The 13,031-nt window shown below is 38.7% G+C and overlaps 1 protein-coding gene across 3 annotated transcripts in view; it reads left to right on the plus strand.

Moving 5' to 3' along the window:
• Window positions 1–13,031, plus strand: part of NRF1 (nuclear respiratory factor 1) — a gene marked incomplete at both ends in the record, with an annotated part of 81,094 nt that overhangs the window by 40,138 nt on the left and 27,925 nt on the right. For all 3 annotated transcript variants that reach the window (XM_084229984.1, XM_084229983.1, XM_084229985.1), the window contains one exon: window positions 6,535–6,692. In XM_084229984.1, coding sequence (XP_084086110.1) covers window positions 6,535–6,692 — 158 coding nt within the window. The remainder of the gene's footprint in view (window positions 1–6,534; window positions 6,693–13,031) is intronic.

Below are 13,031 nucleotides of genomic sequence, written 5' to 3' on the forward strand. Positions count from 1 at the left end.
GAACTTATAATTTTACATTAGCAATATAGCATTTTGTATAATACACAATAAAAGAAGATTAGTCTTTTATTTTTATGCTGTGAACTCCAGAGAATTTTCATCTTTGGAAAAAAATTAGATGATTAAAACTGGAGCTAACTAAAGCATCTATGAAGGGATAAATATAATTATAAATCAGTTGACCCAGTTTGTCACATTTTAAGCATGCCTCTGAAAATACTTCACAAGAAAATCAAGATGATTATGGAATGTTAAACTGAATGTAGCTTGTTTTTATTGAGTACTTGGTGAAGTGCTCATTCCCATGATGGTTCTGTTACCATCTTCATTTTATAGATGAGAAAACTGAAATTTATAGAGAGGCTAGGTGACTTACCAAAGTCAGAATGAGTATTGAAGCAGGGGTAATGCATTTAGGAAAAGGTTGTCTAGGCTCTGAGCTCCAAGCCACCAGTGAAGATTTAGGAAAGCGTTCATTACATCACCGTGGAATTTTCCTTAAAGGTACCAGTGTGGTATACTCCTGAAGTTTGAAAAATAGCCAACAAATGTTAAAGAGCAGAATCAGATATAAAACTAAAAGCATTTTCTCACTTTTGTTCAAATCATGGAGCATTTCTGCTTAGAATACCACCAAGTCACTTTCCTTTGTGCATCTCAGAAAGGGAGAGAACTGATAACAGTCTCACAGCTAGTGCAAAGAAGGGAAACATTGCTGGGGTCCTCTGTGTAGAATCCCTGCTGTCCTACAGGCGAATGTGCTAGATGTGTGGAGTCAGCCCACAGGGACCCCACCCTTCAGGAGCTCCTGCCTAGTGAAAAGAAGTGGACCTAAACCAACTATTGCCCAGCTATAAGAGATGCTGCAAAGTGACTTCTGTCTTCAGGAAAAATTATTCCCACCTTGGGAGTTGGAGAAGTTTGGGGCAAGAGCTGACATTTAGGTTTTCAGTGTAGAAAGGTAAAGGTTAACAGGACATTTACTTTTTTAAAGTTTATAAACATGAAAACTGTATGGATTAACTGAGAGAAAAATTTATCAGTCTTCAAACACTAAAACTGAAGGACATTCCTTCAGAGTGAGAGGAAGAGGAAAGTATTGGTGGGCAAATTTAATAGAGTTGGAACTTTCTGCCTTATTCACCGTTATCAACCATATTGCCCTACTGAATGTTTTCTGGCACTATTTAAAAAAAAAAAAAAAACTTCCTAAATACTTCTTTGGAGACTACGTCTTTGAAGCTGATTTTACTAATAATTTCACATTTATGAAAGTAATTAATGTAGTTGAAAGTTCATGTATATGAAGGATAAAGAAACAGTTTAGTTTATGGCTTTATACTAACATCATTTTAAAGTCATCTGTTCAAGGAGTGAGTGAAGTATGTATATAAAGGGCCTATTGGTAAATACCCAAATTTAGTCAGGTATTAAAAAAATCTAGCTCTTCTCACACTTTCTTTTGGGGTGGAGGGGTGCATTTGACAAGAGAAAGATACAGATATATATATCTCAAGTGGTGAGGGAAAGATTTTTTAAATTTCTCCTAGGTAATTTGAATCATTTTTTGTAAATTCATCTCATTCCCCTTTTCTGTGAGTGCACAGAAGTTACTAACTTGTTTGATTTTTGAGTGTCTGGTCCCTAAAATGTTGTTGGCCCTTTGAAGATGAAGAGGCGAGGGTGTGTTACAAGGGAAATGGGAGGCAAGGGGGATCAATGAGAGAGAAAGAGGAAGAAAAGACTTTTGTCGAAACAAAAATCAAATGAAGAGAAGAAGCAAAGGTTATAAGAGAAAGTGACAACACGTTTTAGATTTCACGGGGTGATCCTGTTTGCTTTCTGATTTCTTAGATGTTGACATGGTTGTTAGCATCTTGGTTTTGAACCAAAAGAACTATAATTAGTCAAAATAGCTCACCGACTTGGGGAAGATAAGACCACATCAAGTCACAGAAGACCTTCTATCAGGGACGTTACATCAGGTGACTCAGTAGAAACATCCTACTGCCCAGTACTTGAGCATCTTTTCTCCCAAGGAACAGAGAGTTAGCTTACAAAAATAAACAATATCTATGCTTTTAGAAGTTATAAGATAATTTTGTCATCCAACCTTACTGTTGAGAGCTCTTAATCATCAGGCTATGCTGCCTTCAACATACAGTTACTTACATTTATAAGTAGGATGGTCTGAGGGCTGTCTCTTCTGTTAACATATGGTCTCTCAAGTCTGTTTGACTACTCCCTGTGCGTTGAGAATACTTAATAATCTAAGTAGTTACAAAAGAAAATAAAATCCCTAACCTTAGGTAGCCTAAAATTAATGAGGGTCATAAAACAAGTTACACAGACATTTATTTTTTATTTTTTTAATATACTGTATTTTTTATTAATAAATTTTATTTTTATATTCCCCATACAATTGCAACCCCCTTATTTTGACCCCAATCCCTCCCCTCCCCGCCCCTCACCTCCCATAGAGTGTCTCTGGTTCATAGTTGTTTGTTGATTTTGATTTTCACTGTCTTATAGTTATTCATTTTCCTGGTCCCTTATTTAAGTTTCCTAGATTCCTGCTATGAGTGAGACCATCCAGTATTTTTCTTTTTCTTTCTGGCTTATTTCGCTGAGCATGATCCCTTCCAGCGCCATCCACGTTGCTGCAAATTGCATGTGTTTATCTTTTTTGAATGCTGAGTAGTATTCCATGGTGTATATGTACCACATCTTCTTGATCCAGTCATCTATTTTGGGGCTTTTGGGTTGTTTCCAAAGCTTAGCTATTGTAAACAGTGCTGCTATAAACATAGGGGTGCAGGTGCTCTTTGGAATTGATGTTTCTGTGTCCTTTGGGTGAATACCTAGGAGTGGAATTGCTGGATCATATGAAAGCTCTATGTTTAGTAGGTCCAGAAATCTCCACACAGCTCTCCATAGTGGTCGGACCAGTTTGCACTTCCACCAACAGTGCAGGAGAGTTCCTTTTTCTCCACATCCTCGCCAACATTTGTTGTTGCTAGTTTTTTTAATATGTGCCATTCTCACTGGTGTAAGATGGTATCTCATGGTAGTTTTGATTTGCATTTCCCTGATTACAAGTGATGTTGAACATTTTTTCATATGCCTGTTGGCCATTTGCATTTCCTCTTCCGAGAAGTTTTTTAGCTCTTCTGCCCATTTTTTGACTGGATTATTTTCTTTGTTGTTATTGAGTCTCATCAGCTCTTTGCAGATTTTTGTGATCAGTCACTAGTGTTGAGTTACATAGACATTTAGAAATTAACAAAGAAAGAAATTTTAAATTATTTGAAATAAACTTATGTATATTGATTTCAAAATATTTGTATAATTTAAATTTTGATGGCTTATTTACAAAAACAAGTAGATTTGAGAATTTATTGTTGTGTGATAAGACCGCCCTTGGTATTGGTAATACTGATTGCTTTATGTGTGAGAAAAGTTGATTTTGAAATAGAATGAAATAGATTGGTATGTGATTCTATTAGAAGAAGGAAAAAAAACCCAAAGTACAAAGATATCAGAGATATAAATTTTGAACTATCAGTACATATAACTGTTTTAAAGTAGCACCATTCATTTTAGGTGGGTTTTTTTTATGAAATATGGTAAACTGAAGAGCAGTGTAGGAAAATAGGAATAAAGAACCATGTCCTTCATCCATCCAGTCATATACACTTTCTCAGAACCAGGTGCTATTGTCACAGGAAGATAAAGATTGCTCTTGCCTTTAAGGAGCGCACAGATAAGTGGTAGAGAAAAACAGTCTTGCAGGAAGATAAGGATCTCATGGAAGCAGCCCTGGGTGCTATGAATACAAGGAGGTTCCTTAGTCCTGGACTAACTTGCCTCTTTTAGTCTCATCTGAGCTCAGACTAGAAGGCTAAGCAAGAGGCAAAGGCTGGAGAGATGGGAATTATATTCCTGTTGAAGGGAAAAGCGCTTTTAGGGTGTGGCGTTAGGAAAGCATGGAACAACCACAGGTGGGTCGTCAAAGCTGGAGGGCCTGTTTGAAGAGCCTCATTGTCAGAGATCACTCTCAGAAAAGCAAAAAAGCTAATGGCACATTCTCTGAATGTCTTTCCCTCCTACAGCTTGTGGCCCTTTCTTTGGGACATGGTGACTGTGGGCATCAATAACCATACAGTGGCTCCCAACAGATGGAAAGGGAGAGCAAAAAGAGCTCAAGCAAACACAACTGAGGCACTCAAGAATAGGGAATTCCAAAGAAATGTTAACATCTCAGCCGATTTATTTATCACCATCATATTTCTGAATAGAAATCTCTTCCTCTGCTTCTTCCTATTTCTTCTCCACTCTTTACTGCCATCCATTCATTTTTCCATGCCTTGTAACTGAAATTCCTAAAAGTATATTCTGTAGGGCAACATTCTAATGTTAATACTATAAATACAGTTTTAACTAAATGTGTAACTATTAAGCTGTTACCACTGGAGTGTAAGTACTTGGGAGAGCCTCACTAGGCCAACATTGGGGAAGCTAAAATAGAGAAGCAGCTCTAGAAAGAGGAAGACTATTTAATGGCAAAGGTGCCAGGGCTGGCCAGCTTCAACCCAAGTTTTGAGAGGAATCATCAACCATCTAAGAGTTGGTATCATCACTTGCTGTCTAAAAGCAACGTTAGTTTGTAGTGATGCTCATTGGAATAATGAGATCACACACATAACTACCTTGAGAAGCAAGAGTTTTGTGATTCTGTGGATGGACAATATTGCAGCTCTAAGGGAAGGAAATGAGATATCTCTGCCTCTTAATGATGGACCTTGAAGGCTTGCTGGCCACTGCAGTGAGAACTCCGGGCAAATACAAGGGTTGCTCAAAGGAAGGTCTCATTTTCTGGGAAGCTTTCAGCAAATATTCTGAGAAGTGCTGTCATAACTGAGTATGGTACTAGAACCAAAGTAGGAGGCATTTAAATATCTGCCTCTCCTAGAGCTTATGGGACTCTCTTGGGACACAGTTACATACAGGTTCACGTTAACTACTCACTGGGCCCCAACGGTGGGAAGCATGGACTGCCAGAATGCCAGCTGATATTCTGAGATCCAAGAGTTCATAGAAATATTATGCCTGAGCTGATTTATTACTACCAGGTTTCTGAACAGAAATGGCTTTCAGTGCCCCTGCTGCTTGTTGTTTTTGAGGAAAACCATTTAACCACTAATTATTGAGCAAAATGGACTGAAGATACAGGTATCCAGAATGAAGAAAACTGTTGTACTAAAATGAATGGTCCTCAACCAGGAGTAACCCCACAGAGAGTATGGAGATATGTTTGGTTGTCATCACTGGGGAAGGTGCTGTTAGCATCTGGTTACCTGAGGAGCCGAGGGTGCTGCTAAACATCCTGTATTGCGCAGGACAGCCCCACAACAAAGAGTTGTCTGATCCAAAATGTTAACACTACTGAGGTTGAGAAACCATGTGCTAGATTTATTAGCAAAGCTGAATTCTCATATACTCTAGTACTAGATAGTATGCTTTGTTTTGTTTGGTCATACTTCTTTCCCACCAAAAGGAAAGCAATTTTTTCTAATTAAAAAAAAAAAAATTCTTTGCTGAGTTTGGCAGCATTCATCAGAAATAAAAATGCAAAGTAACTTCTTATCTGCAATACCAGCTCTAGGAATTTACCCTATAAATAGACTAACATACATATACAAAGGAGTCTATAAGGATATTCATTGCAGTACTGTTTGTAATAGCAAAAGACTGGAAACTACCTAAATGCCCATTGAGAGATGGGTTGCTTAATAAATCATGGTGTGTCTATATAGTATGCTGTGCAGCCATTATTATGAATCATGAATGAATCAAGCAGTTTTATTCTTTCCAAAATAGTTATTTCAGAACTGTATTTTTGGGGGGAGGGGAGGAAGCATGGTACAAAAAGATATCTAGAATATGCAGTCATTTTCATTTTTAAAAAGGAGTAGAAAGGGGGAAACAGCAGCGCATGTGTAGATATGTTTGCACATAGAATACCTCTGCAAAGATAAAGGAGAAATAAGTAAAAATATTTGGCTTTTGGAGTACTTGTAATATATTCTCTTTGTACAGTTTACATTTGTTTTAGAATTACATTTATGGTTTGCTGGAAAATCTTTAGTTTAATTTTTAAATACATAATACCTTGATATGACCCAGATGTTTCAGAAAATATTTTAAAGTATAGCGTGAAAAATCTTTCTTTCTGTTTGTCTCTTTTCCAACCTGCACACACATACCCTCTGCACACATACCCTGAGGAAAATCTTTTCAATGGCTTCTTTTGTGTGTCCTTCCAGAATTTCTTTATGCAAATAGAAGCAAATTTGAATGTATACTCTAACAACTCTTTTTTAGCACAATAGACAGCATACTCCAAACTATTTCTATACATCGTGGGTCATGCTGAATGTATAATTCATTGAGCACACAGCAGTTAGAAATGACTTAAAAATCATAATCCTTATGTGACTTTGATTCTTCACCATCACCTCTTTTCTACCTCAGGTAGAACAAAATTGGGCCACGTTACAGGGAGGTGAAATGACCATCCAGACGACGCAAGCATCAGAAGCTACCCAGGCGGTGGCGTCATTGGCAGAGGCCGCAGTTGCAGCATCTCAGGAGATGCAACAAGGAGCTACAGTCACCATGGCTCTCAACAGGTGGAGGCGGGGGTGGGGGATAACTGAGGATGGCGAGTCTGTCCCAACCTAGGGGTTGTAAAGAGAAATGCTGTGTCTCAGATTGTCATGATTGGCGCTTGGGGCTTAACACGCTTAGCTCATAAGATACTGTAGGTTGGTTCATAAGCAGTCCTCACCCACCCCACACCAACCAACTAATCCAGTCTTTCTGACTTTCAGCTCAAGCCTGCTGGTCAGGACCATGAGTTCCTTTTGCTTTATCCTATTCTGTCCCTGTTATTAGACTGAAAGCAACAAGGTTTGAGTACTTTGTGTTTTCTTTTTTTTTTTTTCTTTTCTTTTTTTTTTAATTTAATTTTTATTTTTATATCCCTATACAATTACAACCCCCTTATTTTGACCCCAAGCCCTCCTTTCCCCACCCCCCCATCCCCCATAGAGTGTCTCTGGTTCATAGTTGTTTGTTGATTTTGATATTTTCTTTCTTATAGTTATTCTTTTTCCTGGTCCCTTATTTAAGTTTTCTAGATTCCTGCTATGTGTGAGACCATCCGGTATTTTTCTTTTTCTTTCTGTCTTATTTCACTGAGCATGATCCCTTCCACCTCCATCCATGATTAGTACTTTGTGTTTTCAAAGGGACCACAGGATAGACAACAAATCAGGAGACTTCAGGATTAGTTTTCCTTTAACCTCCATAAAAGAAACTGCTTTTTGTTAGGATTATTAATCCATGTTTAAGCAGGGAGAGAACTGACTTTAATGACTTCTTGTGAAATTTGTTTCCCATGTTTATCATTGACTTTGAAATAAAACAAGTTTTCAGTAAATGGGAAAAATAATGGAGATTTTTTTCCTCTAGGCATGTTTAGGAAGGGTGCTGCAGAATAGGATGCTCGAGTAAGGTAGCTTTTAAAACTAAATTACATCATTCCCTGCTTGGTCCCTTCTGTTGGTTGTTGACAGAAAAGATCATCCTCATACCATTTTTCTTCTTTCCTGACACAATTTTATTTTCAATAGACCGAGACATTTTAACCACTGGTTAGGAGTGTGGCCCTTCAAATCCAACTATTGGGTTTGAATCCCAATTCTGTGTTGTTTGACCTTGGGTAATTTACTTGAACTCAGGCCAGGCTTTCTTCTTCCTTGAAATGAAGGTAATAAAAGGAGTGTTAAAAGAATGGAGTAAGTCCACACATGTGCAATACTTTGATCAGTGCCTGGTTCATAGTAGGACTGCTCTCCACATTATGCACTGCAGCTGTTTGTCTCGAATGTCATTGAATGAGTATGACATCGCCCTACTAGGTAGGGTTAAATTAAAGACTGTGTTGTCTTCAAAGAAATTATGCAATTATTGAGGAGATCAATTAAAGTAGAACACATAGTGAACCATATACTCAGAGTATATTTCACTGTTGAATTATGTAGTGCAAACTATGGACATTGTAGAAATTCACAAGCAGGGGATCACCTCCTCCAAAATATTAAAAATCAGCTAAAGGTTAGATTGGTTGTAATAGATACTAGAAGGCCATGGTAGGCTGGTGTACAAATGATTTCCATGAGGCTGTTTAGTTTGGTGGCTGAAAAAAGAGTTCTATCAAGGTCATAGAGATGCATGTTTAAATTCTAGCTCTGCTACTTTGATCTTGAGAAATTTGACCCCTGAGCTTTGGTCTCCTTAGCGTTATAATGAGAATAAATTTTCACCAGACAGATCAAAAAGATTTCTTTTTTTTTTCCTAAAGATTTATTTTTTTATGCATACAAGAGCTGGGGTGCAGGCCAGAGTTGCAGGGGGGTGAGATGTTTCGAGACAGAGTCGGGAACAGAACAGGCAGATTGACTGAAACACACTGCTGAGAGGAGCCGCGGGCGAGACAGGAGAGGTCTACTGTGCCATGTGGGTCACTTCCCTGGCTGGGGATCGAGCTTGTGCTACAGTGGCTGTGGATACCTTCCTTGTGCTGGCACTTAACCTCTTGTGCCACCAAGGAGGCCCCAGAATCAAAAAGATTTCAATGAGATAATACATATAAAACTCCTATCAAAATGTCAAGCTTGTAGATAGTGCTTCAGGAATTACAGTTATTATCATTTCAATTATATTTTAAGATTTGTCTATTCAGAATTGATTATAGTGAGAAGAGATTAGAAATAGGCCAGTTAGGAAGAGGCAATCTTTAGGTGTAACTTGTTAAAGTCTGGGAAACCTTGATTTCATTAAGACTCCAGCCAGTACCTTGTATATTCCAGTGAAGTGTGCGTGTCCTGGGAACCCTATACATAGTGGAAAATATGAGGCACATTCTGACTCCCTTCAGTGTAAGGACCAGGGCTTATTTCTAAAGGCAAGGAGGGTAATGGTTTCCCCTGAGGGCTTGTTAACAAACTCAGATGCAGCTGAGGTGGCTACAGTGTTTACTCCAAAGGAAGGTGAATATGGTTCACTGTGGCATGTAGGAGGAGTAAAGAGATGTTGAAATCTGTTTGCAATCAGATAGCTCAATGCCTCGATAAGTGTTGGGGGGATGAAGTGTGTTGCTACTTCTGATGGGGGTGAAGAAACCATGCCTGGCAACAACGACTAGACCACAGCAGGCTATTAAAGAACATCAGGGCCTTCCAGACTCCAAAAGCAGTAGCTCACTCATGTCAGCAGGGTGGGACTTAAGACACAGTCCCCTGGTGTTTGCTTCTTTGTGGGATGAAATACACCCTTAGCTTCTCCAAAATTTGTTGTTGGAAGTCATCTTAGTGAAAAATAAGCTGAGCAATCTTTGTTCTGTGGTAACGAAGTGATTTCATAGATCAGCCCCCTTCCAGCCTGAATCTGTTTCAGGTGCCTGTGGAACAAGTATCGTTCTCTCATAACCCCCTGCACCTCTCTGCACTGTAAACAGCAGATGTGGGCAGAGAAGAGAAAGGCAGGCTGCATGGAATGGCAGGTGGGAAGTAAGAAGGCAGGGGTCTTCTAGCCGGGAGGTGAAAGGTGTCAGAACAGATGCAGGACAGACCTATTTTTCAACCCTGCAGTTAAAAAAGTTCATATAACATGTCAGAATGTGGACAAAGGCCCTTAAGGCCCTTAATTTTAAATCCCTCTTCAACAGTCCTTCTGCAAAGTCAGTTCTTGAACATGTCCAGCACAGTCCTTGCATACCAAAGTGACATGATAAATAATTGTAGACTGAGTCTACATTGTAGATCTTTTAGTGGAAATTTGTGCTGTGTTGTTTACACCAAGACAGTTTTTACTATGTCTACTCTTGTGTGCATTGCTATGACTTGGTGCTGTAGGAGAACAGTTGATTCCTCTTAAGGAATTTGAAGTTGCTGGTGGGGTTTTTTTTGTTGTTGTTGTTGTTTTGTTGGTTTTTTTTTTTGTTGTTGTTGTTTTTGCTGTGAAGAAAGTGGTTTTTTAAAAGAAGTAATCATTTTTAAAGAAAATCTAGTTTTTGGGCCTCCCTAGGGGTTGTCTTCAGTGGTTTCACCACCACATCCAGAATTCAATCCCCAGCCAGGGAACTAACCCACATGGCAGCAAACCTCTGTTGCCTCACCTGCTGCTCCCGTTAGCAGTGTATTTCCGTAAATCCACCTGTTCTGCTCCCCACTCTGTCTCTGGTGAGTCCTCACACCCCCTACACCTCTGGCCTACACCCCAGTTATATACAAAAAAAGTCCAATTTTTAATGAAAATGCTCTTTGACTTACAAGTAGGGATGTTATAAAAATAAAGTGTAGCTTTAGAAATGGACTAGCATTTATCCAGTAAAATGGAATGGACATCCTAGAGCAGAGCTCCTCTCTATATATAGAGGGCTGGGACTGTGCAGTTGCTTCTTTTCCTGTAAAGGAAAACTTAACAGACAAAAAGTTGATGAAAACTTCTCATTTGTAACTCAGGTTTGGAACTGACTTTTGTCAAAATTGTTAAGTGGTAGCTTAACATTTTAATCCCTTTTCAACATGTAGAGTTCGTCTTTTTCTTCCCCCCCCCAAGATTTATTTATTTATTTGTTTGTTTATTTATTTATTTATGCAAGCACTGGGTACAGTCAGAAGGGCGGGAGGTGAGAGAATTCACCAGAGCCAGAGCGGGGAGCAGAGCAGGCAGAAGGACCGAAGTACACTGCTGAGGGGAGCAGCGGGCAGCAGGAGAGGTCTGCGCGCCATGTGGAACCCTCCTCCCGTGGCTGGGGAGCAGCCAGGGATCGAACCGGTGCTGCAGAGAATGCGGGCAGCTTCGCAACCCAGAGCTCAACCGCTGCGCCACCGGGGAGGCCCAAGAGTTCGTCTTTTTCTAAAAGTATAGTTTGATCATTTTCTATGAAGTCTGGAATAAATGATTAGATTAGGTATGGAAAAAAATAGGCCCACTGACCACCGAAGTCATCATTGTCGTTAAGCCCCATGTAAGAGCCTACCGTTGCTGTTTTGCTCCGGGCCCCTGATAGGGGATGAAATAACTGACCTCACCGACCTGTCATGCTATGGGATCCTCAGCCCTGACATCCCTGATTGCTTTAGGTTGTTGCCGGTTCTCAAACTTTTCTTCTATCATCACTTATTTTAAAAAGGTATTAAAGAAAATGATTTCAAATACTTGGAGCATCAGACATACATATAAAATGGTGTGACTGGGCACAGCAGGTATACGACATGTCAGCACGCGGGGAGCTGCTCTCCCCATCATCATCCGTGAGATCCATGCTACCACTTGTGTCCAGGGTGTGCCAGTGTGGTAGGATTTCACTTTTGATGATCATGGGCCTGAGATTATTGTAAATTTTGATTTAAACTGTGGGGAAAGAGTGACCTGTAAACAAAGGTCCTATTTCTATATAAATACTGCTCATATACCAGCTTCCTTCTTCAAAATACCATAGTTGCAGCCTTTTCCAAAGATTATACATTTCATCTTTCCCAAAAGTGTCAGATCAGAATGTAAAATATTTTTTATTATTAGTGATAATTGGTACTACAAAATCAGCTGGTAGAAGTATTTATTGACACAAGTTTCACCATTAAAAATGAAGGCTCTAGTCACTAAATTATTTTACTATTTCTAACAAATAGTAGTGCTTATGAAGCACTTTAAAATTAAAATCTGCCACATAAAATATAAAGAATGCCCTTAGTAGGAATTCTAGATCCAAGGTCCCCTCTGGCTCTGAATTCATATTCCAGATACTGTGAAATGACTGACTATAATATCAGGTTACCAGGAAGTATTTTATCACAGAGAAGGATTTTATCTTTTACATTGCCTGCATATAAATTCTATGATTCTGTTTAGCTTTTTTGCTTAACCTCAGTTCTATCCCAAAGGTTTTTATGATTGGTGCATGGTTGGTTCAGTGATAGAATTCTCACCTGCCAAAGGTTTTTATGAAGAAAGTAAGTAAATTTAAAGTACATACTCATGACCTTGAACCTAGGTCAAAGGGAACCTAGAAATTAAAAATTGTCACAGCTAAACAACTAGAAAAAATGAGGAAATCAGCAGTTTTGTAGTTCATTATTTTGAATGAATATCAAAGAATAGTCACATGGGGAAATACAATGTTAAGTAGAAAAAGCAGGCTTTTAAACTGTGTATATAGGATGTATTTGTCTGTTTTCAAAGTTGTATTTTAGGAATAGAAAGAAATATCTGTAAATTTTCTTTTATACCTAATGAAATGTTTATAAGTTTTCTACATGATTTCATTGTCATAAATAGCTTTTAAACACAGGGACATAAAAATTAAAAAGCAAGGCAAGTTAGACGAGGAGAATTTTATATTTAATGAGGCTTTTCTCATTAACATTGGGTTTCTTTTACTACTTCCTAGAATACTTATCAGAAAGATTTCCCCAGGGAAAGTTACTCATCTGCTGTCTTTCTTAGTGAAAGTGATAATATTGAGTTTGGTATATGTTGCCTTTGAGGCGGGGTCGTCAATTGTAATTTTGGAAATTGAAAAACAAAATATACAATTTGGAATGGATTTGAGGCAAATTGTGCCATAAGCAGATTAAGTAACTAAGAAAAAATTTAAAAACCAAGTAATAATAAAAGAAAATTTCTGATACAGGACCAGTAGTACAAAAAAAAAATAGTATATGAGTAGTGCATGGATGATACACCCATTTTGTAATAGTGCAGCTTTAAAGAACATACTGTTGGCTGTCCATAGGCTACACAGTTTCAACAATTTTCTGACAGTTCTTGAAGAACGCTATTTCAATAAAGGCATAACCGAGCTGTTGCCTCCTTTGACTGCTCCATCTGAGTTTGCTTTTGATGGAAACAGTCATGTTTCCCCTAACCAGACCACAGCCCCTCACCCGTCCCCACCTACG

Source organism: Talpa europaea, assembly GCF_964194135.1.
Source record: "Talpa europaea genome assembly, chromosome: 3".
Classification (NCBI taxonomy): domain Eukaryota; kingdom Metazoa; phylum Chordata; class Mammalia; order Eulipotyphla; family Talpidae; genus Talpa; species Talpa europaea.